The following is a 27398-nucleotide window of genomic DNA, read 5'->3' on the forward strand; positions in this document are numbered from 1 at the left end:
CCCGCCCAGCACCCGCCCGCCCAGCACCCGCCCACCCAGCACCCATCCAGCACCCACCCACCCAGCACCCACCCAGCACCCACCCAGCACCCGCCCAGCACCCACCCAGCACCCGCCCGCCCAGCACCCACCCAGCACCCGCCCGCCCAGCACCCGCCCAGCACCCGCCCAGCACCCGCCCAGCACCCACCTTAGCGAGGACCAGGGGGTAGTCCGCCTTGAGGTGCTCCCTCACGGTGAGGGGTCCGGGGTTCACCCACAGGTTCCGCTCCACCACCACCTTCACGCTGGCGACGCCGCTCAGCGCGTTGGGCGACGCGCCCCCCGCGTCCTCCACGCGCACGATCAGGGTGTAGTCGGGGTCCTCCGGGCCCTCCCCGCCCCGCGCCCGGCTCTCTGGAACCACAGAAGAAGACAAGGCAACTTTATTGATAACGCCCTTTTCATACACAAGGCAGACTCAACGTGCTTCACATATAAACATGGTCATACAATGAAAGAAAATAATAGATCAGTAAAAAAGAGTAAAATAGATAGAAAATAAAGGCAAAGTAAAAAAAAAAAAAAATTTTAGAAAGTGAGAAAATAAAGGCAAAGTTAGTAATAAAATAAAAAAATAGACAGAAGAAGACTCAGTCTGCAGGCAAGGCCAAGCAGGCACAACCACCACATGGATTTATATTGCACTTAGTGAAGCCATTTGTGAGCTTATTCCCCCTGTGGGTTTGTTTTGATACTATCCTCCATTTAGAAATTCATTCATATAAATAAATATTCATAATAATGATAGAAGGCTTGATTGGAAGGACGTGACAGAGGGCAGATGTCTTGATGTTGATCGTGTTCTAACCAACACACACAGACAGGAACACAGAGACACACACCTGCTCTCTCCACGCAGGTGTAGAAGGGGTTGAGCTCGTGGGGGACGTCCTGTGTGGGGGTGCAGTAGTCGTCAAACTTCTTCTTCAGGTTAGCGCTGCTGAAGCTCTCCCCGTCGCCGTACTGCAGGCTCTGCCGCGCCTTCAGCATGCTCTCTCCTGAACACACACACACACACACACACACACACACACACACACACACACACACACACACACACGTGCACAGTAATCAGTGACCATCGTCACACAACTTTTTTGTCAATCTGCAACCAATCAGTGTGTGTGTTGTGCGTGTGCATGTGCGCGTGTGCGTGTGCGTGCGTGTGTGCGTGCGTCTCGTCTCACCGTCTTCGGTGATGGAGATGTCTCCGGTGTCGGGGTGGATCTGGAAGAAGGGGGTCTTGTGTCTGTCGGGGATCTGGCCGACCAGGCTGTAGTGCAGCCGGCCGTGGGGCGACTCAGGGTCGTCCAGGTCGCTCGCCGTCACACGCACGAACGGCACGCCTGGAACCACACAGCGGCCGTCAGGAGTCAGCCAATCAGTGAGCTGATGTCAGCCAATCCGTGAGCTGATGTCAGCCAATCAGTGAGCTGATGTCAGCCAATCCGTGAGCTGTTTGCTGACAGAGGGCTGGGAGAGAACCTCTGGCTACAATGGAGCTTTATTTGAGGTCAATACCAGAAGGATGGATGAGCCAGTATAGGAGCTTATGGTATGATATGATGGTATCGTACGGTAGATTGAAGAGATGCATGTCTAAACAAATCAAAGAGGCATGTTAACCGGATAATGAGTGATCTATTAGAAGCCATAGCAGGCACTGATACCCTTGGGTGTGGAGGACATGGCTATACATTGTGTTTAATATATACAGAACAGGAGAACAAGGGAGGAGACAGGGAGCAAGTTCAAGGTTAGCCAGTAAAAGATTTAAGAAAACATTGTTCAATTCTTCCACAACGGAAACTCTGGTCGTTGTGAATCTGCTAAATAGTGGTTAGCAAGTGGTAAGTGGTGGTTAGTAAGTGCTCAGTGTAAATTGGTTAGTAGTCTCACAAACCAAACTTTGGATTAATATCTAAAGTCTGATGGCAGACTCAAATCTAGGTGGATAAGGTGTTTCATTCTTTTTCTTTCAATCAATTATGTTGCGGGTAGGTAGGGTACAGAACAGAACCGCGACCAGCAGTAAATAACCTTTAAAAAAAAGTGTCTGGAAAGGTTTCAAATCAACACTTCTGAAAGTTTCATCCAATCGCGTGCACGATTCTAGGATGCTTCTCTTCGGTAGAAAATCTCCACAACTAAACAGAAAGTGAGGCGTGATCCCGCCCCTCGAGGTGTCGTGTTCCAGGCTCTGTCCCGTCTCCCCTAGAACAACTGCTACCACAGTGTAGCATAGAGGGGTGTAGCGTAGAGGGGTGTAGCGTAGAGGGGTGTAGCGTAGAGGGGTGTAGCGTAGGGAGGTGTAGCGTAGCGGGGTGTAGCGTAGAGAGGTGTAGCGTAGAGAGGTGTAGCGTAGAGAGGTGTAGCGTAGGGAGGTGTAGCGTAGAGAGGTGTAGCGTAGAGAGGTGTAGCGTAGGGGGGTGTAGCGTAGGGGGGTGTAGCGTAGAGAGGTGTAGCGTAGGGAGGTGTAGCGTAGAGAGGTGTAGCGTAGAGAGGTGTAGCGTAGGGGGGTGTAGCGTAGGGGGGTGTAGCGTAGAGAGGTGTAGCGTAGAGAGGTGTAGCGTAGGGAGGTGTAGCGTAGAGGGGTGTAGCGTAGAGGTGTAGCGTAGAGAGGTGTAGCGTAGAGGGGTGTAGCGTAGAGAGGTGTAGCGTAGAGGTGTAGCGTAGAGGGGTGTAGCGTAGAGAGGTGTAGCGTAGAGGTGTAGCGTAGAGAGGTGTAGCGTAGGGAGGTGTAGCGTAGAGGTGTAGCGTAGAGGGGTGTAGCGTAGAGGGGTGTAGCGTAGAGGGGTGTAGCGTAGAGAGGTGTAGCGTAGAGGTGTAGCGTAGAGAGGTGTAGCGTAGAGGTGTAGCGTAGAGAGGTGTAGCGTAGGGAGGTGTAGCGTAGAGGGGTGTAGCGTAGAGAGGTGTAGCGTAGGGGGGTGTAGCGTAGGGGGGTGTAGCGTAGGGGGGTGTAGCGTAGTGAGTAGTTTCTAAGAGGAACATGCTTGCGGTCACGCAGTCTCAAGCTGCGTTCACCCCAAAAGCTTCTCCCTTTTGCCATCATAGTGAAAGGCGTACGCTCACCGTGGCGGCTCCTCTCCCGTACCACAGCGGCGTACGCAGACTGTTCGAAGGTGGGCGGGTGGTTGTTGATGTCCAACACGCTGATGGTGACGAAGGCTGGGCCCTCCACCACATCACTGCCCACTAACGCCTCCACCTGGGGATAAACACACACACACACACACACAGGTCACATGGCATGCATCAATGCAGTGTATGTGTGTATGTCTGTTTGTGTGTGTGTGGGTTTGTGCGTTTAGTAGTTCAAGAGTCTGCGAGTTTACCCCGATAACGTAATGTGAATTGCGAGCCCAGTCCAGGGGCTGGGCCAGGTACAGCCATCCATCCTCTGCTATCTGGAAGTCTTCATGACCTTCACCGCTAAGCCTGAAGCCACTCAGATCTGGGTCTGATACTTGGAACTACGGAGAGAGAGAGAGAGAGAGGCATGCAAATAGTGTGAGAGAGAAAGAGGGAGAGACAGAGACAGACAGCGAGAGAAAGAGAGAGAGAGAGAGAGAAAAAAGACAGAAAGAAAGGGAAAGAGACATATATATAAATAGTAAGAGATACAAAGAGAAGGGAGGAAGGGATTCAGAGTTGTCCCTCTCCTCTGTTCCTCTTCGTCACAGCAGGCGTGTGTTACCTGGTAGATGGGGTAGGGGACGGCCGTCTGCTCGGGCACGTCCAGGGCCGTGTTCTCCAGGGGCCCCTTCTTGTCCTTCAGGCCCTGTCCACAGGCCTGGGTGCGGGGACAGTGGTCCAGTCAGGGTTCTCTCACACACTCTTTCCAAAAGCCAGTTATTGATTGAACCGCACGTATAATTCAGTAAGAGATAATTCTCACACACACCCTTACAGGACGACGGGGCAAAGTCTACAGGACGTCCACCCACAGCGTCGGAGGTGTCTGATAATGAACCACTAACTATTTGGTCACGCTTGGCAGCTCTCCTGTTTCACAATTTAATAAATGACCAAATAGTACCAGTCCATGGCCCATAGGGACGACCTGTGAAGGTTATCTGGAACATGACAGCCAATGGCGACGCCAGAGCCCCAATGTCACAGCGGTGTGTCATGTTTCAGATAACCTTTCCCCACACTCTAAGGCCTGCTGGCCCCTTGGCTTTGTGAAAACAGGAGCAGATGTTGAATGAATAAAACATCCAGGAACCACAGTGAATATCTGGCAGCGCTTAGTCCCCCGGTAGGGCTGAGCAGTAGTGTGAACGTTGACTGTGAACGCGCCGGTTACGTAACGCCCCGGGTACTCACCACACTGAACAAGAGCGGCAGTAGCAGCAGATGCAGTGTGGGTGTCATGGCGAAGCGCTGGGAACATAGAAACCCAGGAGGAGGAGGAGGAGGAGTGGGAGAGGAGGAGTGGAGGAGTGGGAGAGGAGGAGTGGGAGAGGAGGAGTGGGAAAGGAGGAGGAGTGGGAGAGGAGGAGTGGGAGAGGAGGAGTGGGATGGAGAGATAGGTTTGGGGAAAAGGAGAAAGAACAAACCAAAGACAAAGATCAAGGGGTTATTGTCGTTCTGTTAAAGACCACAGTATGGGTTATGGTGGAGGGCAGTGTGCAGACAGGCTGTTTGGGTATGGGGACTGCTTTTATTGGGATCTGAATACATGTCTAGCCCCACACACATCACTCAATCACAATCACCCAAACTATTGAGGCTCCACCCCCCCATGAACAGGAAGTGTCTCTGACGGCCCTTTAGTTCTGCTGCTATCACGTCTGATTCTAGACTTTACACTGGAGGCAATTTCAAAGCATTCACACTCATAGCACCCGCCCACACCACATATGGTCCAAGGACAGTCCATATTTGGGTACGTAAGGATGGGCCGGCCCCTCGTTGGTGGAAACTTGTGGCCTTTTATTTTCTACCAGCGACACAGGAGGAAGCGAAAATGACTTGAGGCGTTTAAAGGTCAGTCTTAGGCTTGCGACCCTCTTGACCTCAAGGCCACGTCTGTTCTGAGAGAGGACCGTGCGTGGCGCAGGCCATCGTTCATCGCTGCACATCTCCCTTCGATTGGCTTCATGCATCGAGTACGACACCTGCTGCGCCTTATGCAAACAACAGATATCATGAGGAAGAAAAAACCTTCAACCCCACACGGCATCGTAAATAACATGAAAGGAAACACATTGACACTTTCTTCTGTTGTTTAGTTGTTTCACTTTTCAATCAAAGTAGTTCTTATTAGCAGCGCGTATTATTTCCATATTGGATACCCACGTCTAGACTCACAAAACTCACAAAAGTAGAATGCATGCTGTAATAATCCACCTAATATTCCTGGTGTGCATTCCTAAGTCCAGAGGTCTGATCTACAGACCTGTGTCCTTCGGAGGACATGGAGAAGGGCAGAGCCACAGGGGAGTGAAGGTGACATTGAGTTCAATGCAATAACGTTAAATAACGTTATTAGATCTTAAGTCGTCACAATGACCGCGCGACGAACCACTGCAACCTTGATTTAAAACATGTATGTTTTGCACGCATCAATAACTGCTAGTATAAGAAACCACTGAGCAGCGACATTTTGGACTCTACTACCTTTTGATTGATTAAACTACTGCCGTGATCCACGCTCAGCTCCTCACTACTCTGGAAACTCTTGTGGTCAAATATAAAAAATAACCTTAAAAACACAACGTCTCTTAGACATGAATAAACCAGCTGAGGCCCCGGAGCCAGGAGACACCTCCGAGGCCCACCTCCCTGATGACTTGATGACCTTCGGCGGTCCAGACTTAAGTTGCTCAAACATGTCTAAGTGTCAACTGTATCCCGTGATATCTTTATTATAAGCGTACTTAACCACAGCCTTTAGGACTTGAGGGACCGCCATGGCAGACGTTCCAACACCTGACACAACAAGCTCTGTCAAAGTCATTCAAGATCAAAAAAAAAAACTCACTTCAACAGTTCTCCCAGCGACCGAGACCCTGGTTACCCAACGCACAGCCTTCTGTCGAGTCCTCCGCGGTTCACAACCCTGACGCCGTCCAGAAGCCAAGACACGCACTGAGGAGGGACGAGGGAGAGGGAGCGAGTGAGGAGGACCTACCTGGTCGGAGATTCCAAGTGACGCTTCAAGTGCTGCAGAGGGAGAGAGCCTCAGCAGCCCATTGCCCAGCTGGCTAACGGTTAACCAGCGGTAGTTTATTGGACCTAATGATTGTCTAATCACATTGTGTCTGTGCCTGTAGCCAATGGGGAGCCTTCTGACAGCGAAAAAAAACTGCAGCGGACACAGGAAGTGGATAACAATGACATAGTGGAATATTTCATTGAAATTAGGACCAGGACAATGTGTCTGATGTGTTATAAATATGGATTATAATTGATGGATCGGGTCGTTACGTGTACTACTTGGACACTTAAGAACAGACTAACTTTGACGGTGGATATCTCAGGATATAAAACTCTACACACAAAGAAAACGCAGGTTTGAGATTGTTGTCCACATCCTCGCGTGCACAATGTTGATTATTGGCACCGGTTATCTGACAGATTCTGTCGGGTGCGTTTGAACATTTCAACGGCTCCTGACATGGATTTCCTGCCCCCAGACTTTAACCTTTGAACTGTTGAACCGGTTCCCGTCTGTGAGGAGCTGCTGATAAAGAACAGTGTGCAGGACAATAGAGTTAGGACCGGGCCGGCGGGGCAGCACAATGGGAGGGACTGACCAATCTCACAGTCCCACAGTCACGTAGCGAGTCATTGTGGCCCAGCGGGGTCCGGGCCGTAGGGGCCCTGACGTCTCATGCCTGGTTCATATTTGTCTAAACTCTCCCTTGTCCTTCTCTCTCGGGGCTGGATGACTCCTGAGGCTGGGGAGTTACAGGAATCAGAAGTACGTTGGACGTGAGGCTCTCTCAGCCCTGGGGCTCGGCAGACGGGACTACAAAATAAAAGCACTGACTGGACCGTTAATACTGACGGTCTGAGCGGAGGCAGAGCTTCATTTTACTGTGGGATTGCAGATAGGAGACAGGCTGTAAGGGAGCACTCAGCAGGCCTTTACATAATCACCTCTGGAGAGTAAAGCTATAAAAGGCAAGGTGAATGGGAGACTGAACCACTTCATTTAGATTTATATATATATATATAGCATACTATATGCCCCCAGGCAGCCTGTTGGGGTATTCTGGTGTACATGCCATCTGTATAGCCCTCCCCACTTTTCTCCATGCCCACAATCACACCACAAACCTCAACATCTGACCCATTGATTGGTGTAATTGAATCACAGGAGGGCTTTCAACACACATGACTGAGTGGGTCGGGGGCGACGACCCCTCGTCAGTCTGAGGCCACGCCGTGACTCACGGCGGCCATGTGGCGCTGGTGGGGTCTGAGCCCACTGTTGAGTCAGTAGTCACTCTCTGCCATCTTGGACAAAGGATTGATTTAGAGTCTCTTTATTCCTCATTGACAGGATTTTGGTCAGAAAGAACATGTAAACAAATGTGACCCGTTTAAATCAATGTTGTAAAGTTAGCGTTGTCCGCGTACCAAAGTTAACCAACAACATACGTAGAAAACGATGACAACATTACTGTATGAGTACAACAATTATTGTACAATAACAATGAAATATGCTAAACTTTCATGTTTTGAAGCCTGGCACTTTGGAGAATATACAAATATGGCAAGGAGTAAAAATGTGCAATAAGGACAGAGATAATAAATGACTCAAAGCGACGGTGGAAACCTCAAGAGAATCAGCCCACACAGTCGCCCACACAGACACAAGTCAATTCAAACAGAGGACATTTTCCATTGGCTGCTTTTTCAGTCCATCACAGAGGACGTTGTCCATTGGCAGCTTCGTCCGTCTATCACAGAGAGGACGTTGCCATTGGCTGCCACACCTGTCCATCACAGAGAGGACGTTGTCCATTGACTGCCCCTCCTGTCCATCAGAGAGAGGAGGTTGTCCATTGGCTGCCCCTCCTGTCCATCAGAGAGAGGAGGTTGTCCATTGGCTGCCCCTCCTGTCCATCAGAGAGAGGAGGCTGTCCATTGGCTGCCCCTCCTGTCCATCACAGAGGCTGGCAGATCTGTTCTGCCAGCCTCTCTCTGATTCAGACTCTTGTTCATATACAGACTATAATGGGTGTGACAAGGCGGGTTCTAGCCAAGAGAAAGGAGATACCATACCAGGATAAGTCCAGAACCTAGACCCCTCCGGAAGCCCCTCCTCTTCCTCTCCGTGATTCCCCGGCCCGGGGGCCGCAGACCTCAGTGTGACCACGCAGACCTCCGGCGCCCTCAGAACACAGAGAGGTCGTGGCAGGACTTGGACTTCAGTCGGAACGCCACGTTGGCATTGTTCTTGGCCACCATCTTGTCCAGGAAGCGCTTGGCCTTGACGGGCAGGCTCTCGCGCCGCTGGCCGCCGGAGTCGCGGCGCCGCTGGTTGGCCTCTTTGCTGTCCCGCCGCAGGCGCAGCTGGCGCACGATCCCGCGGAAGGCCTCCCACACGTTGTGCTGCATGGCGGCCGACGTCTCGATGAACTTGCAGTCGAACACGGCGGCGCAGGCCAGGCCCTCTGGGGGGGGGGGGAGCAGCGCGTTAAAGCTACACCCAGCGGCGGCGGCGGTCGTCACGAGAGCAGGGAGCTCAGCGACGCCTCCAGTAGACGGGACAGCGGGACAGAGTCCTAACAACAAACCACTGACGGGCTGTACAGCCTAACGGCCATCTTGGCTCAGTGCTTTTCAAGGCAATGTGTAGGCAGAGGGGAGGGAGGAGAGAGAGGAGGGAGAGAGGGGAGGAAGGAGAGAGAGGAGGGAGAGAGGGGAGGAAGGAGAGAGAGGAGAGATGAGGGAGGGAAGAGAAGAGGGAGAGAGGGGAGGAAGGAGAGAGAGGAGAGAAGAGGGAGGGAAGAGAAGAGGGAAGGAAGGAGAGAGGAGGAAGGGTGAGGATGGAGAGGAGATTTAGGGGAGATTTAGGGGAGGTAGGAGAGAGAGAGAGAGAGAGAAAGAGAAAGAGAAAGAGAAAGAGAGAGAGAGAGAAAGAGAGAGAGAGAGATGAGGCGAGGCCCAACTCACCGCTGACGGACACCTCGCGGCGGCGGACCAGGTCGCACTTGTTCCCCACCAGGATGATGGGCGTGTGGCGGGCGGGCCGGTGGCAGCGCAGGGTGACGCGCAGCTCGGACGCCTGCAGGAAGGAGGCGCGGTCCGTGATGGAGTACAGCAACAGGTAGGCATCGCCCGACTGCATGCACTGGTCCTCGGCCGCGCACCTGCCGCCGTCCTCCTGCACCTGCGCACACACACACACACACACACACACACACACACACACACACACACACACACACACACACACACACACACACACAATGAGGTCAGAGGACTATTACTCATCTTTACACGTGTAGGGCACATGTGTAGGGCCACTTTACCTCGTTATACAATACAATGTCAGCATGGGAACATTTTCACCAAAAAACATTTTTTTGGGGTGAAAATTTCATTTCGGCTGACAAAATAATTTTCTAGGGCAGGGCTATTTGTCAATTTGACCTCACCTCTGTAGTCCACGTGTCCAGTAGAGTTATGGTCGCTTCCTCTCCGTCCACTTCGATAGTTCGTTCACACACTTCATCTGAAACAACAACGAGATAATTCGTCATACCCATCTGTGAAATCATAGTGAACGCTTAACACAGTGCAAACAATATAGCCTACAGGGGTGGCCTAATACTGTTATTGCACTAAATGGAATAACATCAGTAGGCCTATCGTGAATCTCACCTCCGTAGATCTGGCCGTCATCACTGTCCATGCTGTCCGCCGCCCCGGCGAAGATGCTGGCGAAAGCCGTCTTACCGACGTCGCTGCCCCCCAACAGAAGCACACGGACAGGCTTCCCGGGTCCTAGCGTCTCGCTGGTTGAATCGATTGAGATGACCGAGTCGGAGGACGACCAGCTGTCCTGACTCCCGTGGGACTCCCCGGTGTAGCTGATGCAGGACTTGGAGCGGCCGACCAGACGGTCCGGGACGCTGAGGCTCCCCGGGTCGCAGATGCTCCACCGGTGCAGCTCGTGCTGCAGCCGGAGGCTGTGCCGACGCATACTCGAGAACATGTTGGATCGATTTCTTTTCAATTTCTGTCCTCAACACCCTTAAAGAAATACAATGCCCGTTGCCGATTTAGCTTAAATTAGATCAACGTTTGCCCACAAAAGTTATTGTTCCTCCTGGTGAAATAGAACGTAATTATGAAAACAAAAATGCAAAGATGCCACAGGCTTGTATATTCTAACGTTAAGGTTATGTTTCTATCAATTACAAATGATTAAAGCTGGTTTTAAGACAGGTCCTTAAATAAGTAGGCGCAGTAGGCTAATGAAGTTGACACGCCGTGGATGTCCTGTCACCTGTCCAGTCCTCTCAGGCTCTAATGTGTCCACCCTGGTGAGATTTATAAATAAAGGGCTGGGGAGGGGGGGGGGGCGAAAGAGAGCGAGAGAGTTTGGAGAGACAGACAGGGGGATTTCCTTGACGTCATCCATCTGCTGTCATGCGTTGTAGAGGCGACCCTCGCTTGGCTTCAGCGCGTGATATCACGCAGCGAGCAAAGCTGAGTGCAGCCTGTTCTCAGCTCGGCCTGGTACTTCAATCACCAAGCTGGGATAATTATAGCTCTTTCATTATGGACGCCCCCATCCTCATGCATAGCACATGCATACGTTGAACTATATATTAATATATACAGTAACATGACATTATGAATGAGGAATTGAAAGAAAGTGCTGCTCGCTTGACTGGCGTACGAAACAGCTCGTGTTGATCTCCATCTGAGATGTTTGTGCGCTGCTGGGAATGAAGCCCAGGAAGTGGAGGTTACTGGGATGAACGCATCTGCCATCTAGCTAATGATTGAATGCCGTTCTTCTCCACTCCAGACCCGGTTTTCCGACTGAACAGATGACCTGCTACGTTTAACTAGTGGGGGATCTGTGGAAGTTCAACATGGCCTAGATGAATAGACACATGGTGCAGTCATAATATCCAATCATATGGCAGCTTAGCACGGAATGTTTAGGAATGTCATAATGTGTTCTTTCTTACGAAGTATCAACACATCCATTTGTTGACAACAGCTTCTACAATGACTTTCCTCAGATTGTGCCAATGCACTGCACTCAATCGCTCAAGTATATTCTCCTTCTGCATGCACCTATTGATTTCTGCAGGAGAGAGGGATGACCGATAGACATCGACAGACAGACAGACAAGCAGAGATACAGACAGGCAACAAAGAGCGACATAGACCGATGGAAAGCCAGACTGAGACTAAAGTGCAGAGTAGTACTGCATGTTCAGATGGTTTGTAGCTCTGACCCTGGGGGTGTCTGATCTGAACGGATGATTTGACAACAGTTAATCCCCCGCTGCTGGAGCGAGACCCAAACTAACGGGGCCACAGAGGGATAGTCTGACAGTCGCGGTGACAGCCAACAACGGCTGCCCAAAACAACAGGAACACACTGCTGACTTCTGATAGGACAGATTGATGTCCATATTCAGAAACTAAAAACGCTACACCCACAGATGTATTGTCTGCAAAGCAGCTCAAAGTCATTAAGCCTGAAACGATTGCGCACTTCAATAACCACGTAGGTGTTGAGGGGGTCGTCACCTGGGGTCACACTGCTGCTAGGGTCCACATAAGGGTCCACTGGCTGCTTCTGATGTTCCAGAACATTTTTGGATGTGTTCGTCTGCTGCACCGAAACCAAGAGCACCTTAAGATGTTGGAGGTCGGGTGCAGCTCACACTAGTGCGTTCACCGTGCTTGTAACACCCCTTGTAGCGACTGTAGGTGTGATTCCCCTTGTGCTGCATGTCATCCTCTCTCATTCAACGCACTGCCCTGCTGTCAAGGCACACAGAGCCCAACATGTGTGTAGATGGGAACAAAAATTATATTAAATGTTCAAATCAATAAAGTCCCAACTGCTGCATGTTTCAAATTGATCCTGTCACAAAATAAGTTGACAAGTAGAGGCTGTTCTGGCGCTTTTATTCATGCTCTCCAATGACTAAGTGAGAGTGACACCACATTCCATGCCCTAGTCTCCTCCGTTATGAATGGCTGTTTGGAGATGAGACCACAGCAGAGGTGTTGAAAAACATTCAATACAAATTTGAAGAAGTCGTATAGATTTTTTCAGGGGGAAATATATGACAGTTTGGAACTTTTAGTTAAAGATGGTTGTAAAAACATGTTTTTTTTTTAATTGTTTAAAATCAAAAAGGTCACAGGGGGTCAAACAGTATTTTGACCACAGCTGTTTCCCTACATTCAGGCTGTGACATCTGTGTAAAGCAGTTCAATTGCCAAATTCCATTACAGTGTTTAACCGACCTCATCCCTGACCCAGAACAGGAAAGGATCACACACACTAATGTAAACTGTCATCTTCTCTTCTTTTTATAACCATGGAAATGTTTCCAGGAAAACCGAACATTAGTCAAACAAATTCTGTGACGATTTGGAAAAACAAGGCACTCGAAGAATATTTGTTGTTCTGGTCTTCTCACAGGGTGGAGACAGCGCAGCAGCGTAGACACCGTATAGTTTCAGATAGAAACACACAGGTCACAGCTGCTAGTCCGCCTCTCCGGGAGGTTACCAATTCAACGCGTAGGAACAATAGATAATGTTGTGCTACTGGATTGTTCGACTCGCTGTTCTGACCCAGATGAGCAGATTAGACTCCCCAAACTCCAGTGGGACTAATCTGGGCTGTGGCCCCTAGAGATGACCCAGCGAGGACAGTCAGTCCTGGGACTCTTTGTGAAAACATCCCGCATCACACCACAGTTCCACAGTACCGCATTGCCAACTTAATCCATCAATCCACAAGGAGCGTTGACAGAGTCTGGGGCATTATATGAACACATGCAGTAATGTGCATCACATGCAAGGCTATACTTACCACTGAAGTGATAAACAAACTAAACAACATGAGGCTTAAAGGGACTGCTCCCTTCATTCACTCATCTTTATTCCAGCGGGACAAGGGCCTCAGAAATTAAACCTCCAATCTGTGATTCCGCCTTTTCCATTAGAGCCACAGACTGCTCCATCGGTCCATAGATAGAAACTCATTAATCCAGCCAGTCCGTGAACTATACTAAGTCCTTGATCTGTAAACCCCAACACTGAGCTTTTAAAGAGGGATGTTTTAGCCACAAACTGATTCTGCTATGGTCTATGAGACACAACAGTGTGTTAAAATCAATATCCCGCTTGGCCCTGTGATGGTGTATCCGACACGTGCAGAAACACATTGACAAGGCGTGCACAGGGCAGGGGAAAATGATTGCCAGCTGCCTGGTTACACTGACATCTTTACTAGTTGCACTCTCAGAAAAACGGGGTCACTGTAGATACCCATTTTAGCTTGTGATGCTGGGTTAATGACAATTTCACAAGGCGGCTCTCTCCTACCCCTCCCTAGTGCCTTCTTGGACAGCACGGGCTGTGCGTTGAGCTCTCCAGCCAAACACCACAACGGTTGAGCATAAATGACCGGATGCACAACAGTCCCTTCCGTCCCTTCTGTGAATAAAATTGCACAGACGGAAACCCTTTTGTAGTTTAGAGACTGTCCCAAGTGGAACCAGCAGGTGTTTAAATCACCATGGTGCCCCACACACACACACACACACACAACAGACAAAGGGTAACCCATTACACAACGTGTTTCCCACATAAAGAGGCATCTACTGAAGCCAATACACTCTGGCTGACAAGCACATGTAAGGCGCTACAGCACATGCACACTCTCACAGAGAGGTAGTGCCACACAGCCGTCCTGGGTGTAAGCTTTGTGCTGTTGTGCACTCAATTAGGTTAGGCATCATCTACCCTTATGAAAAAGAATAAAGCATTCACAAAGAAATTCTGATATGACTAATATCCGGCGACTGTAAACAGTCTCGTGGCATGGGTCTCACGTCAACATCCTGCCCAGGAGCTTCCGTTGGGTCCAGATCTTAAAGTAAAACACACAGCTGTAGCGACACGGTAAATATTACACAAGATGAAGACAGAGCGGATACCAGCACTTGTTCTTATCTTCAGGGAATTACAATACACACAAACGCTTGGGTTGAAATGGAAACACTGGCTTCATTTTAAACATGCCCTGTATCTCTCTCTCTTTCTCACAAGCAAGTTTGAATATAGTTTGAATTGATTTAGTTTGAATATAAAAACAAAATAGTTGCCAAATGTATTTAAAAAAAAGGGGGAATGTTTTATTAGTTAATTATAACAGTATAATAATTTAAGTCAGGTTGCAATACATTTTCCAATGTTCCACTGTGTAAAGATCAAACAGGGTTTTTTCTTTGAAATGATCTGTGGTCTTCATGTAAACCTCACCAACGTTTCAACGTGTCTGTGGTTAGGTGTAGTCCTTGTGTTGAGTCTGTGCTAGAGCCCTTCTGCGGTTTGAGACGTGTCCCCAGAGCTCATTTCTTCACAGAGCTGCGTGGGACACGGTGGACTGGAAGGCGAAGGTGATGTGGTTGCGGGCGTGGTCCAGGTAGGGGTCTGAGAAGGTGGCGGCGTCCCCGGAGAAATGCCTCCACTGCATCAACTCCGACATGCTGAGATGCTTCTGTGACACGCCTCCTTCTCCTACTCTGTCTCCAAGACGACCCAGCTGGCACGGCCTATCAGACGCCGGCTCCATTTCTTCTTCCACGGCTATCCAAAATTAAACCATCATATTTCAGCCGGTGTGTGTGTGTGTGTGTGTGTGTGTGTGTGTGTGTGTGTGTGTGTGTGTGTGTGTGTGTGTGTGTGTGTACCTACCTTGAATTGTTCCATCCATGCTACAGTTGCAGTGGAGGAGGTCGTGTGTCAGCGAGGGGGTGTCTGTGAGGCTGAACAGATCTCTCAGCTCGCTGGTTGAAAAGCTGGTGTGCTCCGCCCCTTTGCCGAGGTCCACCACGGTGCCCGAGAGCCCCTGTTTGGACACCTGTCTCTGGAAGATACGCTCCTCGATCGTACCTGCGTGGAGCAGTGGTTGAAGGCACAGTCAATACAGTGAACGTACACGGTGTGTGGGTCTGTTGTACGCCGTCATGAGTGAGTCACAGAATCAATCTAGATTCTAGATAGTAAAAGATCTCACAGGCAGATCTCACTATAGTACAGTGGATTAGATCAGGATGGGCAATTCAGTTCAGGTCTACAAAATCAATATCACCAAGGATAGCGATGACGACGGTATCAATCAGATTGATAGATCAATTCTCACAACAGTTCATTAGCAGTGAGACGTTGCGTAACTAAAGATAAAAGATGATCCATGCTCATCATGCACCGAGCAGCGCGGTCGCCCCGCGTCCGTCTGTCGTGTGAATAAACCGGGGGGACGGGCCCCCAGGGGCCGCAGTGTTCTCACCGGCCGTGAGGAGTCGGTAGATGTGTACGGCCTTCTTCTGTCCGTCCCTCCAGACCCGGGCCATGGCCTGAACACACCGGGTGATATGGTCAGAGTGTGCACACACTGCCACCTGTGGGATAACTTATCCATGTGAAGATTTGTCAAGTAAAAGCACAACATTCATGTTATAAATGTCATTCATGTTATGTCCACATGATTTTTGGCGTTTACTTTTGTTCGGTGAATTGACGAAAACAGAAGAATTAGAAAAAAGCCCGCAACGCACAAGACCCGCTGCCCTCTGCTTTAGTCGGAGCTCGGTACTTGGGGCGCTCCGTTCCTGGGCTTCTGTCTCCATGCCTGCACCTCACCTGGATGTCATTTGCAGGATTCCAGTCAATGTCGTACAGCACCAGGTGGGATGCGCCCACGAGGTTAAGCCCCACCCCTCCGGCCTTAGAGCTCAGCAGAAACAGGAAGTGGTTGGAGTAGGGGCTGTTGAAGTTGTCCACCAGCCGCTGCCTCTGGTTGGTCGGGGTTTGTCCGTCTAGTCGGCAGAAGGTGTAGCTCAGGTGCACACACAGGTCTTGGAGAAGGTCTAACGTCTGCGTGTAGTTGGACACCACCACGACCCTGCACGGACGCACACCTTTAGTGGCGCACTGTTCGTTTAAGTTGAAGCAGATGACAACACACATGCTCAGATGATCACACACACACACACACACACAGACAGACACGCACGGACACCCCCACACCTGTCCGACGGGCTGAGGTGTCTGATGGCAGTCAGCAGGTCTGACAGGACCAGGAGCTTCCCAGAGTCCGCGGTACTGAGACCACCTGAAGAGTAGTCCTCTGGGAACAGAGCCTCCAGGCCCTCGTACAAACTGTTCTCCACAGAGCCACTGTCCGCTTTCGCCTAGATCAACACAGACACAAAGTGTACCAACGACCTCTGCTCAACACTGTGGTCAATAGAACAGGGGAAGATTATCCGCCATTTACAGTGGAGTCGTTTTGCCAGATCTTTTATCCAAACTGACTTCCAGTGAATTCAGATGCACGTTTTTAAGGAGCAGGTTCAGGGTAGACATTTTTTTTTTAAGAGGATAATACAGTGGTAAGGGCATTACAAACACTTGCTCTAGAACCTTAAAAACTGCAGTACAGCAGTCCTCATCCATACGAGGACCCCAAAGCAGTTCTCAGTCTGGTGCCAAAAACCACGTAACCCCCTTGTAGTCAATGCCTGACGGTTGGGTTCTGAGATTGGCTCTCTGCTCTGACCTTGACTGTGGCGTGCAGCAGGCCGGGGTGGTTACAGAGCTTCTTCAGGGCGGTGATGCAGGCCAAGTGTGTGTGGGTCTGTCCGGAGCCCTGCAGGCAGGCCCTGAACACGCGGTGGCAGAGCAGCTGCTGGTACAGCTCCGTCTGCAGGGCCGTGGCGCCGCAGAACAGCGTCCAGTCGTGGCGCGGCGGCAGGTAGCAGTTGATGATCTCCTGGGTGCGGCGCAGGATGAACATGCCGGTGAGGTAGGACAGCTCCGTGGCCCGCTCCTCCCCTAGAACCCGGTCCTCCTTGGAGGAGAGAGGGGGGCGTTGGACCGGGTTAAGCAGCGTACGTACCCACCAGGAACAGATGACATGTGCAGAGGAGATAAGAGACAAGCGCCACAGATAAGATAAGATGAGAGCCGCAGCCCTTTAGCCACCAGCGTCACATTATGTAATACCGCTGTAACGCTCATCCATCTAGCTCCCATGTTGTGGTTTGGTAGTGTGTTGTAGTGTTGTCTGTGGCTGGTGAAGAAGTGCTGCGTCTCAATGAGCCCGACCGGGGAACATGAAGGTAAGACATTCAGTACCACTGTGCAGGAGGGCTGTCGCGAGCGTAGGATGGGCTCCTCGAACACCTTCCTGTAGGCGGCGCAGGAGCCCAGGATCCCTGGGTTGACGAACTCTATGATGGCGTAGAACTCCTGCAGGTCATTCTGGACGGGGGTGCCTGGACGACACCAACGCAGACTGCATTAGCACAGTGTTTGTAGTTCTTATCGCTGTTCACAGACCATACAAAGACGACAGAAGACACCCTCTGATTGGGTGGTATAAGCTGGTCAAAATGTGACTCTCAAACGTCAATCAGGTTTTAAACAGAAGGGAAAAGTATCATTTGTGAAGCTGGCATGTGGGTGGTCTGCTTGTTTTCTGCCATTGGTGGGCCAGCACTGGTACGGGACTGGGAGTGAGTCCTGGTGAGTGAGGGAGGTCCAGGAGGAGGACCCACCTGTCAGGATGACCCTGCGTCTGCAGCTGAGCCCGCTGATGGCCGAGGACGTCTTGATGCTGCTGTTCTTCAGCCGGTGGCCCTCGTCACACACGATGAGGCCGAACTCCAGGCTCTGAATCTGGAACCAGTTCCAGCAGGAGTCATGTGTAAGCCATGTCAACCCCCAGACCCAATACTGCTGGACATGTACTAAAGATAACTCAGGTGTTTCCTACCTGCTCTAGAGAGCGCAGCAACATCTCATAGCTGATCACAAGGACACTGTGGAGAGGAGAGGCCACAAACTGCTCTATCCTGTGGTCCTAACACACACACACACACACACACACACACACACACACACACACACACACACACACACACACACACACACACACACACACACACACACACTTTATAAAATGCTTGTTATTTGAGTCATACAAGGAGACTGACAGCATGGGTTCTAACTGATCCAATATTATGAATGGCATCCTTTGTTGTTTTGTCCTTCAGAACATTCAATCAACCCTTCAGAGAAATGTCCTACAGCCCATCCCTCCCTGTGGGACATGAACCCTCTCTGCTCCCCTGGTGGGACCTGAACCCTCTCTGCTCCCCTGGTGGGACCTGAACCCTCTCTGCTCCCCTGGTGGGACCTGAACCCTCTCTGCTCCCCTGGTGGGACCTGAACCCTCTCTGCTCCCCTGGTGGGACCTGAACCCTCTCTGCTCCCCTGGTGGGACCTGAACCCTCTCTGCTCCCCTGGTGGGACCTGAACCCTCTCTGCTCCCCTGGTGGGACCTGAACCCTCTCTGCTCCCCTGGTGGGACCTGAACCCTCTCTGCTCCCCTGGTGGGACCTGAACCCTCTCTGCTCCCCTGGTGGGACCTGAACCCTCTCTGCTCCCCTGGTGGGACCTGAACCCTCTCTGCTCCCCTGGTGGGACCTGAACCCTCTCTGCTCCCTTCACCTGGTCCACGGCGTAGACGCTGATCCTCTCTCGGCCCAGCCATTTGTTGAACTCCGCCCCCCAGTTCTGCACCAGGCTGCCGGGGGCCACCACCAGAACGCGCTTGGCCACGGGCCTCCCCCCGTACGGCCCCTGTCTGAGCAGCGTCCAGGCCAGCGCCACGCTCTGCAGGGTCTTCCCCAGGCCCATCTCGTCAGCCAGGATGGCCCCGTGGCTGGACGGCGCCCTGGGGCGGAGCGGGGGGAAGCAGAGGGAGGCAGATGGACAGACTGACCTCGCTGAGGAGAGAGGCCTCGTCCGGACCAACCCGACTCAACCACTTCAGGGCCTTCTCTCAGATAATGTTCAGAATACTGGTTCTTCTTAACCGCTGCATCGTTATCAGGATCTCTTAACGTTAATGTTCTTCAACACCGCTAATCATTTATTACCTCATGCCCATCACACACTCGTAGAGGAAGAGCAGGCCTTCCCTTTGGTGGGGTCGAAGGTGATTGACCAGGTGAGGGTCCACCACCACATCCACCACAGGCAGCCCTGCCTTGTTGGAGGCCCACTGGTGATTGGTGGAGGGACGCGGCATCACCAAGGCACCTACAGACAGAGAGACGAAGCACAAAGGGTGGGTTTCAAAAACGACATCCAACACTGCACAACCAGCCTCTAACGCACCGTCAATGCTGGTTGCATAAGGAGTTCCCATAAAGTCCCTTCATTTCAAAAACAACACAGCATAAGGCTTGCAACCTTTCGTTCCAGAAGGGTTTGTGTTGCGTCTAGAACCTGCCAAGCATTGGGAAATCAAACAAACGCTTCTGAACCACAAGCAGTAAAATTGACCTAGGCAGAAAACTCCCTAACTTTGCGGTACCAACGAGCATTGGGTTGCGTAAAAATAGGCAACTTTCTACGCAACCAATATGTACGAGACATTACATAGTCAGGGAAGAAGGTTCCTAGCTCAAGGGACCTTTTTCCAAAGGGCCTCAACCCCAGCAGCCCTCGTTGTTGCGGGCCCTCATGGTCAGGGCGGTGGTGTGTGAGGTCAGCGGTGCCGTGCTGGTTGCTACCTGCGGCGCCGGGGTCATGGCGGGGCCTGCAGGGCTGCTCTTCCTGCGCTCTGGTGCCGGCGTTCTCCGCTCTGCCCGGCATGGGGCTGCAGAACGGTTTGGAGGCAGAGCGGCGAGGGGGCGGCGGCGGGCCGGGGGGTGTGGGAGCCACATTTTCCACGTGGGCCTCTTGGAAGCAGCGGCCCCTGGCAAAGTCTTCAGCGGAGATCACCCCCATCACCTCCACCTCCTTCCCTCCGACCATCAGAGTCTCGCCCTCACACAGGGCGGCAAGCTCAGACACCTTGTAGCCACTTCCTGTACGAACACACGACACGAGACTCAGGACCTCTGACCGGATCAGCCATAACATTAGATTACATGTAAGGACACATCATTACACATTAACACATTGTTCACAAGGTATTAAGTATTACCAAGGAACACACCTTTTTCATTGCATCTTTCTCACTTCAATCTGTTAGTGTCTTTCAGATGGATTGCACTGTTACAAAGTTGTTGTGTTTTTTTTTCCAACCACTCCATAGTTGCATGAAGGCAATAACAGTGAAAGAGTGTCACCTTTTCCGATGTCTTTGCCCTCCATGTCTTTAAGTGTGGCGGTCCGTCCTCTGGTCACCAGCACAGCATCCCCCTCCCAGCGCTTGTGCTTCTTCTTGCTGGCTTTACACCACATCACACTGAAGTACCCGGCCCCGGGCGCGCTGCGGGGCCCGTCTGGAACGCCCCCTGAAGACCCCTCCTTCCCCACTGGGGTCTGGGGAGAGGAGCCATGATGCAGCTGGGGAGAACCGCCAAGCCCTGGGAACAGAACTACAGTGGATGAAGACGTTTACCTATAGAGAACTGGACCGTTCATAAATATATAAAGCCACCAGTGGAGGGCGCTACACTACCGTTTAACTGCCGGTTGTGGCATAGGGTTTAGTTAATCCACACCAGGAGAACAAGAATACACGAGAGCACACACACGGAAACCATTTTATACATCGAATTAAATGACCAGAAAAATGTGTGTTGTACCACCAAACTGAAGACGCCATTCAGAGTGCAAGAACCACAAAAACGGTTGATTATTTTTTAATAAGTGCATGAACATTGAAATTGGAAACATGAATACTCTTGTATCATTATTAGCACAATAACTTTTACAACATACAACATCACACATCAACGATTCCATTCAATATAAAAATCTTCCATGTGCTCCCTGTTATTTCTTTTTTCAATCTCCGGATGAGGATTTCTGTTCCAACACAAGAGTCTTGTCAAGGCCTTGAAGTGGATGGGCTCATCCCACCAAAAGATAAAAGTATCACAGTGCAAACGTCTTAATATCAATTAATCTTAAAAAAAAATGAAGGATTGCATTTAAAGGCTTATTTTCCCAATCTTTGCATGCTTCTCAACCCTTGTATGAACTAGCTTGAGCTCTTCTTTGCAAACTTCTCAAATTAATAAAAAATTACTAAACCGACCCAACAGGGTCAAATACACGTTCTGAAATGAAGAAAAGACCTAATTCCTGACATCACACAGTTCACTCACTTACACTTGAGCATATTGAGGTTTTGCGCTGGCAGGTCATGAGTAACATGGTCATCTCTGCCATAAAAATAACTGACAAAATGTTTTGGATGATTGGATCTACTATGATAAAAACAGGGCTGTAGGCAACGCATCGTTAGACTACGACACCCAAAAGTATTTTGGGCTAAAACTGTTCACGCCAAACTAAGTCGATGTTGATCCATTGAGGCTGAGTCTTCTGTCCCCTCCTCGGAGTTAGGACGCCGTTATGTGTGCTATAGAGCAGAGCTTCTTCCACACGCTCATCTCGGGACCAAAAGACCATTTCAGTGTGTCCTTGGGTGCCGACCACACACTCTGAGCACTCTGTGTTTTGGGGGTTGTGACCCACCTCCAACCGAACCGCGACCCATTGTGGGACCCGTCTGAGAGTTTAAGGGCATTGCTACCAAAGGCAGGCTGTGACTCATCAAACTGGTGTTATAGAGGCAGAGGCAGCCTGCGTCTCAACAGGCTGCTGCTATAGAGGCAGAGGCAGCCCGTGTCTCAGTCTGGCTGCCCTCAGCCGCTCCACCTTGATCTTGGCTCTCAGAAGCTCCTCCTCCAGCTCCTGCTTCCTCTTCAGCCCCTCCCTCTTCTCCTCCAGGTAGACGGCCACCTTCTGGTGGTTGGCCAGCACCAGCTCGTGCTCCTCCTTGGCGAAGTGGTGAGGCCGGAAGCGCTCCTGCTCCAGGTGGTCGTGGGTGTACAGGACGTTGGGGTACAGGTCGTGGTGGGGGTCCACCAGCGGCGACCCCGAGAGGGGGATGTTGACCGAGGACGTGGACAGGGCGGGGGACAGGGACGGCTCGTAGTCCTGCACGCTGACCAGGGACTGCTCGTCCGCGTCGTGCTCCGCGGGCTCCTGGTCCCTGACCCCCTCCCCTGGCGTCACGGCGGGCAGGACGGGCAGCTCGGGCGGCGGCTTCACATCCTCCTCGGGCTCCGGCTGGACCAGCTTGTGGGCGAGCGGGAGGGCTGCTGGGTAGTCCTGCAGGCCGGGCAGAGAGGAGCTGCTGGCCGGGTGCTCGATGGGAGAGCTGTGCTTGTTGTATATTAACCTGCAGATGGTGAGGACCGCAACAGCGTCAATGGCGCAACTAGGTCACGTTTCAATAGCAATACGTTTGAGGAAAATGAAGAAGGGCTACAATTAACATCTTTAGCCAAGTTAAGAGAAGTAAGAATTCAAAACAATAATTATTAAATTAATTATTTAAATGTTTTGATCGTAAATATATATATAAAAGAGGCGTCTACATGTATTTTGTTTCGTGTAGTGTGTGATCTCGATATGAAAGATTATATTTTAAATAGGCCGTAAAAGTAGAGTAAAAAGAATATGAAAGATCAATTCGCGTTTGCTATTTCGCTTTTTTTTTTTTTTTCTCGCGTCTCAAAAAACCAGGCATTAAGTTGTCACACGGGACGTGTACCTGCGCAGTGCTTGGTCTTTATCCTGTACGGGCACGTGGTGAAACAACTGAGGAATCATCTCCATCACCCTCCTGGTTGGCTCCGAAATGCTCCCCCTGTATTCGGGCTGGGCGTGTCTCCTCTGCATCAGCTCCTGCTTGGCCGACTCCTTCAGCCTCTTGTACAGAGTCCGGAGGCCCTGCGCGGTGCGCTGGGGCCTGTCCCCTCCCAGCGCGTTGTACTGGTCGGCCACCGTGTCCCAACACTTGTTCTTGTCTACGATGACGGCATGCTTGTTGGTGTGCTCCTCCAGAATGCGCACGTGAGGGCGGACCAGCTTCAACAGGTCGAGCTTCTCGGAGAGGGTGAAGTTGGAGGAGCGCGACTTGCCCACCATGCTAGACATGAACAAGGAGCTCGATGCCATCTTCACAGCATGGCAGGGCCGACGCGGGGCAAAACAGTGCCTCTGATCAGACACCTTTCAGTTGCCCCACTTGTGAACTTTGACTCTTCGCCGCTCCACCCCGAGTTCCCTTTGTCCCTGATCTTAATGATGGCCTCCGTCTGTCCTTGTCTTTGTCCACGGCGAGGAAGCTGATACTGGTTTAATTCTTAAACAGAAAAAACGTTCGTTTCGTTTCCTGTTTTTCCCTATCAAAACCAACCCATGCCTAACATGTATGGGAACCTATACACGCTGCCTTTGGTCCTCTCTCTGCTGTGTTGCACAACAAAAACAGACTGCACACAATAAGAATCAGGCTTAACTAGGCCAGCCTCGTTTAGGCCCCCGCCTACCGCGGAGGGCTCTACAATGAATTCCTCCCAGCTTAGGCTGACGTAGTTAAGCCGCTTAAACCCGGCCCGACCTACTTACAGCTCGGTCTCTCTAAACCCCGAACCAAGCACAGCATTCACACCACAGTAACGCAGACTCTTTTTAATAACACGGGTCGTTATACACAGAACAAACATGGGCATGTGCACTTCCAGCACGGCATTTGCCTTTAGGTGATCGCTATGGGTCAAAAGCCTTTTTCCTATGGTGACAATAGGAGACGAGCGAGGAAATAGCACTGGCTTAACTCAAAGGGGGAGGAGACATCTGCGCCCGAATGCCTGCAAGAAGCAGCGCTTTATATATACACACACAACAAACCTAGCGTTGTCGCGACTGCAGAAGTAAATGACATAATTGTTCACACCAATCCGCTATCTAATTGTGCCTGCAGAAACAATACAATTGCACATAGAGGAGATGGGTATCGGCACTAGTTGCTGTCGGGAGAGGAGGGAGGGAGACGAGCCGAGTCTGCCCACTGATCCTGAGCACAGTCCTAATCTGCCGAGCGCTGCCGCTGCACAACCCCCGCCTCTTAACACAACGCTAGACCTGCTGTCACCCCGCTGCTGGGTTTAACCGCTCGTTGTCTCCACAGATATGGGTGGTTTGGTGACAATTAAGGAATCGGGAAAACTGCGTCATTTCTAACAATTATGTCCTTCCTTCTTTCGCTGGACATGAATAAACCGCATGAGAGAACTCCATCGTTGTCAATGCCCCGAACCGGGGGAGACGTTCTTTGTCCACGATGGGAGAAAGACTGCTGGCAGAATAGCTTTAATTTAGGGTACCAAGCAAATCTTCATTTATTTTAATAGCTGTTCAATTTAATTTTATCAGCTGTTCTCAAGCCATATGCTACTGGGGGGGGGGGGTCTACATTGTTATGCAAAATCACATCTATAAATACACACGTCTTATGTTGATGGTTTTACGCATGGTTTTCGCTGTTGTTGTACCACTGCGTAAAAAGTAAGTAGCGCGATTCTCACAAAGGCTTTAAGCCTATACTGCAACGACGTTGCATTTTCATTTATAATAAAATATGATTAATGTGAGCAAGGTACACCAAAGGACAGCAATCCCTTTATTTGAGGGAGGTTGTATGATTGTAATGCGGACACTAGGCTTCAGGACCTCCATACAGAGTAACCTTTGGTATCACATGTTTAGCCTTTTCCTCACAAATCTGCAAGCAACATGCCTACAACCCGTGTGTCATATGAATCATTTAGATGTTCCATTAGACTTAACCCTGTCCTAACAGAGCTTAATAAAAAACAACCTTACTCTCATATTATAAACACATTATTTTGATTGCCATCCCTTGCACTTAATTTTTTTTTATAGAAAAACAAATTATTAATTTGGGATAGGTAATTGGGCCGTGTTGATAACATCAACATCCTTTTTGGGAAAACAACAAATGATCTCCAATGAAAATAGGTGAATACATATATCTTAAATAACTTGACAGAGCACACAAGGGTTTTCTATTACATTCAGGGCATTTAGCAGACGCTTTTACCCAAAGTGACTTACAATAAGTACATTTGTCACAAGAAAGTGAAACAATAGGGTACATCGCTGTCAGTACAAGTAAGGATGTTCATAGAACCAAGTGGCAAGCACTAACCATCGCTAGGTTAACCCATTCCCTGTGTACAACAAGGAAAGCTAGGATAAGATGCTACACAACTAAGTACTATAACTAAGTACGACATACAATAAGTGCGTACATTAAGTGCCAGGAAGTACATCATAAAATAAGTGAGTACAGTAAGTGCCAAGGATGTACAACATACAATAAGCGTGTACATTAAGTGCCATTACAACATATAATACACATACAACATACAATAAGTAGGAGGAGGTGGCTATGCAGAGTCTAGGTGAAATATGGACAAGTGAGTCTTGAGTCTTTTCTATGTCATGTTCTTGAGTTCTTACCTGTTCCGGCCTCTACAGGTATAACTTGAGGACGTTCGTCTGCTTCCATGTCATTCTCTTTACACTCTGCTGCATGGAGGACCCTCGCCAGAGCCCTGGACATGCCCGGAGCCGCAGCGTCCATGGGACCAGGCCAGGGCAGCTTCAGTGGGGCATCAGAAGCAGGCACAGCCAGACTCCTCTGGACCTGCTGGCAAATTAGAGATAATGAATACCTGGACAATGATCACATAGCCATATAATTAGCAGGAGCCTATTTCATCGTGTTGAATAACTAGCCATTAAACAATAGGGACAGACCATAGGGAAGTCTAGATTACCTCTGTCAATATGGTGTTGGTTTCTGGAGCCCGGCGGTCAGCCTGCCCCTGAGGCTGAGCTGATGACCCGGGGAGAGCCCCTCCAGGGGGCACGAACCTGGGCCGTTTGGCCGCGTTGGCGGAGAGCCGACTGGGGGCTCCAGAGCGGCGCATGGTCGCAGAACAACCTGATCACACATGGAGGAAGGAAGGGCGTGGTTTACTGTCAAACTGTTACACTGCATTTTGTACAATTCCATTTTCATGACAAGGCCAGGGTCATCCACGTAGTTAAAAACAACAACGTATGTTGATAAACCATGCTTAAACATCTATCTAAATGTGGCCAAAGATATGGCAACAACACAGCTGTAGAAATATCATCGATGCAGAATGAACACATTCACGTGAATGAACTCAATCTTTAGATGACGGTTAATGGTGAGCACGTCAACTTTATATTAACCGTCTGGGACTTTAACTTCAGATTATCTGTCTGGGACTTTAACTTTACATTAACCGTCTGGGACTTTAACTTTACATTATCTGTCTGGGGCTTTAACTTTACATTATCTGTCTGGGGCTTTAAGTTTACATTATCTGTCTGGGGCTTTAACTTTATATTATCTGTCTGGGACTTTAACTTTACATTATCTGTCTGGGACTTTAACTTTACATTATCTGTCTGGGACTTTAACTTTACATTATCTGTCTGGGACTTTAACTTTACATTATCTGTCTGGGACTTTAACTTTACATTATCTGTCTGGGACTTTAACTTTACATTATGTTGTCACTAGCAGGCTAACATGTTAGCAACAAACACTATCTAACGTGACCTAGTAGCAGTAGAGTAGTGTCATGTGTGAGTGTGTTATGATGTCCGTCAAATTGATAAACAGTTTGACAGCAGATGACAGCGGTAGGTATGGTACTCACCACCCTTAAAATCACACTCTTCGCTTGTACTTCATTCATGAAATGTTGGCACTTTCGGACATTAAAGGTTGTGTACGTCGGAAGCGTTCAGAGTCTCCCGCCGCACGCTCTGGAGCGCCATTGGTCGACGAGGAGAGGGGAGGAGTCGTGTAGTGACGTCACCACACGACTCCAGCGCCATTGGTCGATAAGGTGAGGGGAGGAGTCGTGTGGTGACGTCTACTCCAGAGACGCAGAGGGACGCGTCCCCTCGTAGGTGTGTGCGTGAGGACATGTGCACCGCACCTGTAGGGAACTCTATTTCGAGGACTAAAGTTGTCCTAGAATTCACCCTCACACTCACTTTACAAGCGCCTCAACAATCCTTTCTTCCCCCGGTTCAGATAAAGGGGTTATCAACGCAAGCTAAAACAACTGTGCATGTGTTATTTTATTGTTAGTATGATGTCTATAACTGACCTATTTTTTTTTGTGGGCCCTGTATGCCTATTGTGTGACAGATAGAGGTTGCTC

At 50.1% G+C, this 27398-nt stretch overlaps 4 protein-coding genes across 4 annotated transcripts in view; all 4 read right to left on the bottom strand.

Moving 5' to 3' along the window:
- Positions 1–6133, bottom strand: part of cdh17 (cadherin 17, LI cadherin (liver-intestine)) — a 12801-nt gene extending 6668 nt beyond the window's left edge. Inside the window, exons 1-8 of the mRNA XM_084471318.1 lie at positions 6032–6133; positions 4372–4428; positions 3740–3835; positions 3378–3515; positions 3115–3250; positions 1230–1388; positions 885–1040; positions 191–396 (exon numbers count right to left, since the gene is read on the bottom strand). Of these exons, the coding sequence (XP_084327444.1) occupies positions 191–396; positions 885–1040; positions 1230–1388; positions 3115–3250; positions 3378–3515; positions 3740–3835; positions 4372–4419 (939 nt within the window). The 5' untranslated portion in view covers positions 4420–4428; positions 6032–6133. The remainder of the gene's footprint in view (positions 1–190; positions 397–884; positions 1041–1229; positions 1389–3114; positions 3251–3377; positions 3516–3739; positions 3836–4371; positions 4429–6031) is intronic.
- A 2121-nt stretch (positions 6134–8254) lies between these two features.
- gem (GTP binding protein overexpressed in skeletal muscle) lies at positions 8255–10424 on the bottom strand. Its single transcript, XM_084471615.1, has 4 exons — positions 9889–10424; positions 9663–9739; positions 9178–9394; positions 8255–8675 (listed from the first exon to the last, which is right to left on the bottom strand). The coding sequence occupies exons 1-4, from the start codon at positions 10220–10222 to the stop codon at positions 8395–8397; spliced, it is 909 nt and encodes a 302-aa protein (XP_084327741.1). The 5' UTR covers positions 10223–10424; the 3' UTR covers positions 8255–8394.
- Positions 10425–14469: 4045 nt separating this feature from the next.
- On the bottom strand, positions 14470–26974 carry rad54b (RAD54 homolog B). Its single transcript, XM_084471647.1, has 16 exons — positions 26886–26974; positions 25968–26134; positions 25648–25837; positions 20427–20666; positions 19866–20162; positions 19227–19389; positions 18796–19021; positions 18059–18145; positions 17841–17961; positions 17419–17558; positions 16841–17131; positions 16309–16472; positions 15922–16183; positions 15569–15635; positions 14974–15171; positions 14470–14865 (listed from the first exon to the last, which is right to left on the bottom strand). The coding sequence occupies exons 2-16, from the start codon at positions 26118–26120 to the stop codon at positions 14636–14638; spliced, it is 2829 nt and encodes a 942-aa protein (XP_084327773.1). The 5' UTR covers positions 26121–26134; positions 26886–26974; the 3' UTR covers positions 14470–14635.
- On the bottom strand, positions 21794–23361 carry LOC311351498 (fibrinogen silencer-binding protein-like). The gene is made up of 2 exons (XM_084471646.1): positions 22871–23361; positions 21794–22495 (listed from the first exon to the last, which is right to left on the bottom strand). The coding sequence occupies exons 1-2, from the start codon at positions 23275–23277 to the stop codon at positions 21916–21918; spliced, it is 987 nt and encodes a 328-aa protein (XP_084327772.1). The 5' UTR covers positions 23278–23361; the 3' UTR covers positions 21794–21915.
- Positions 26975–27398: the final 424 nt, after the last annotated feature.

This window comes from Micromesistius poutassou (assembly GCF_964030765.1).
Source record: "Micromesistius poutassou genome assembly, chromosome: 8".
NCBI classification, from domain to species: Eukaryota; Metazoa; Chordata; class Actinopteri; order Gadiformes; family Gadidae; genus Micromesistius; species Micromesistius poutassou.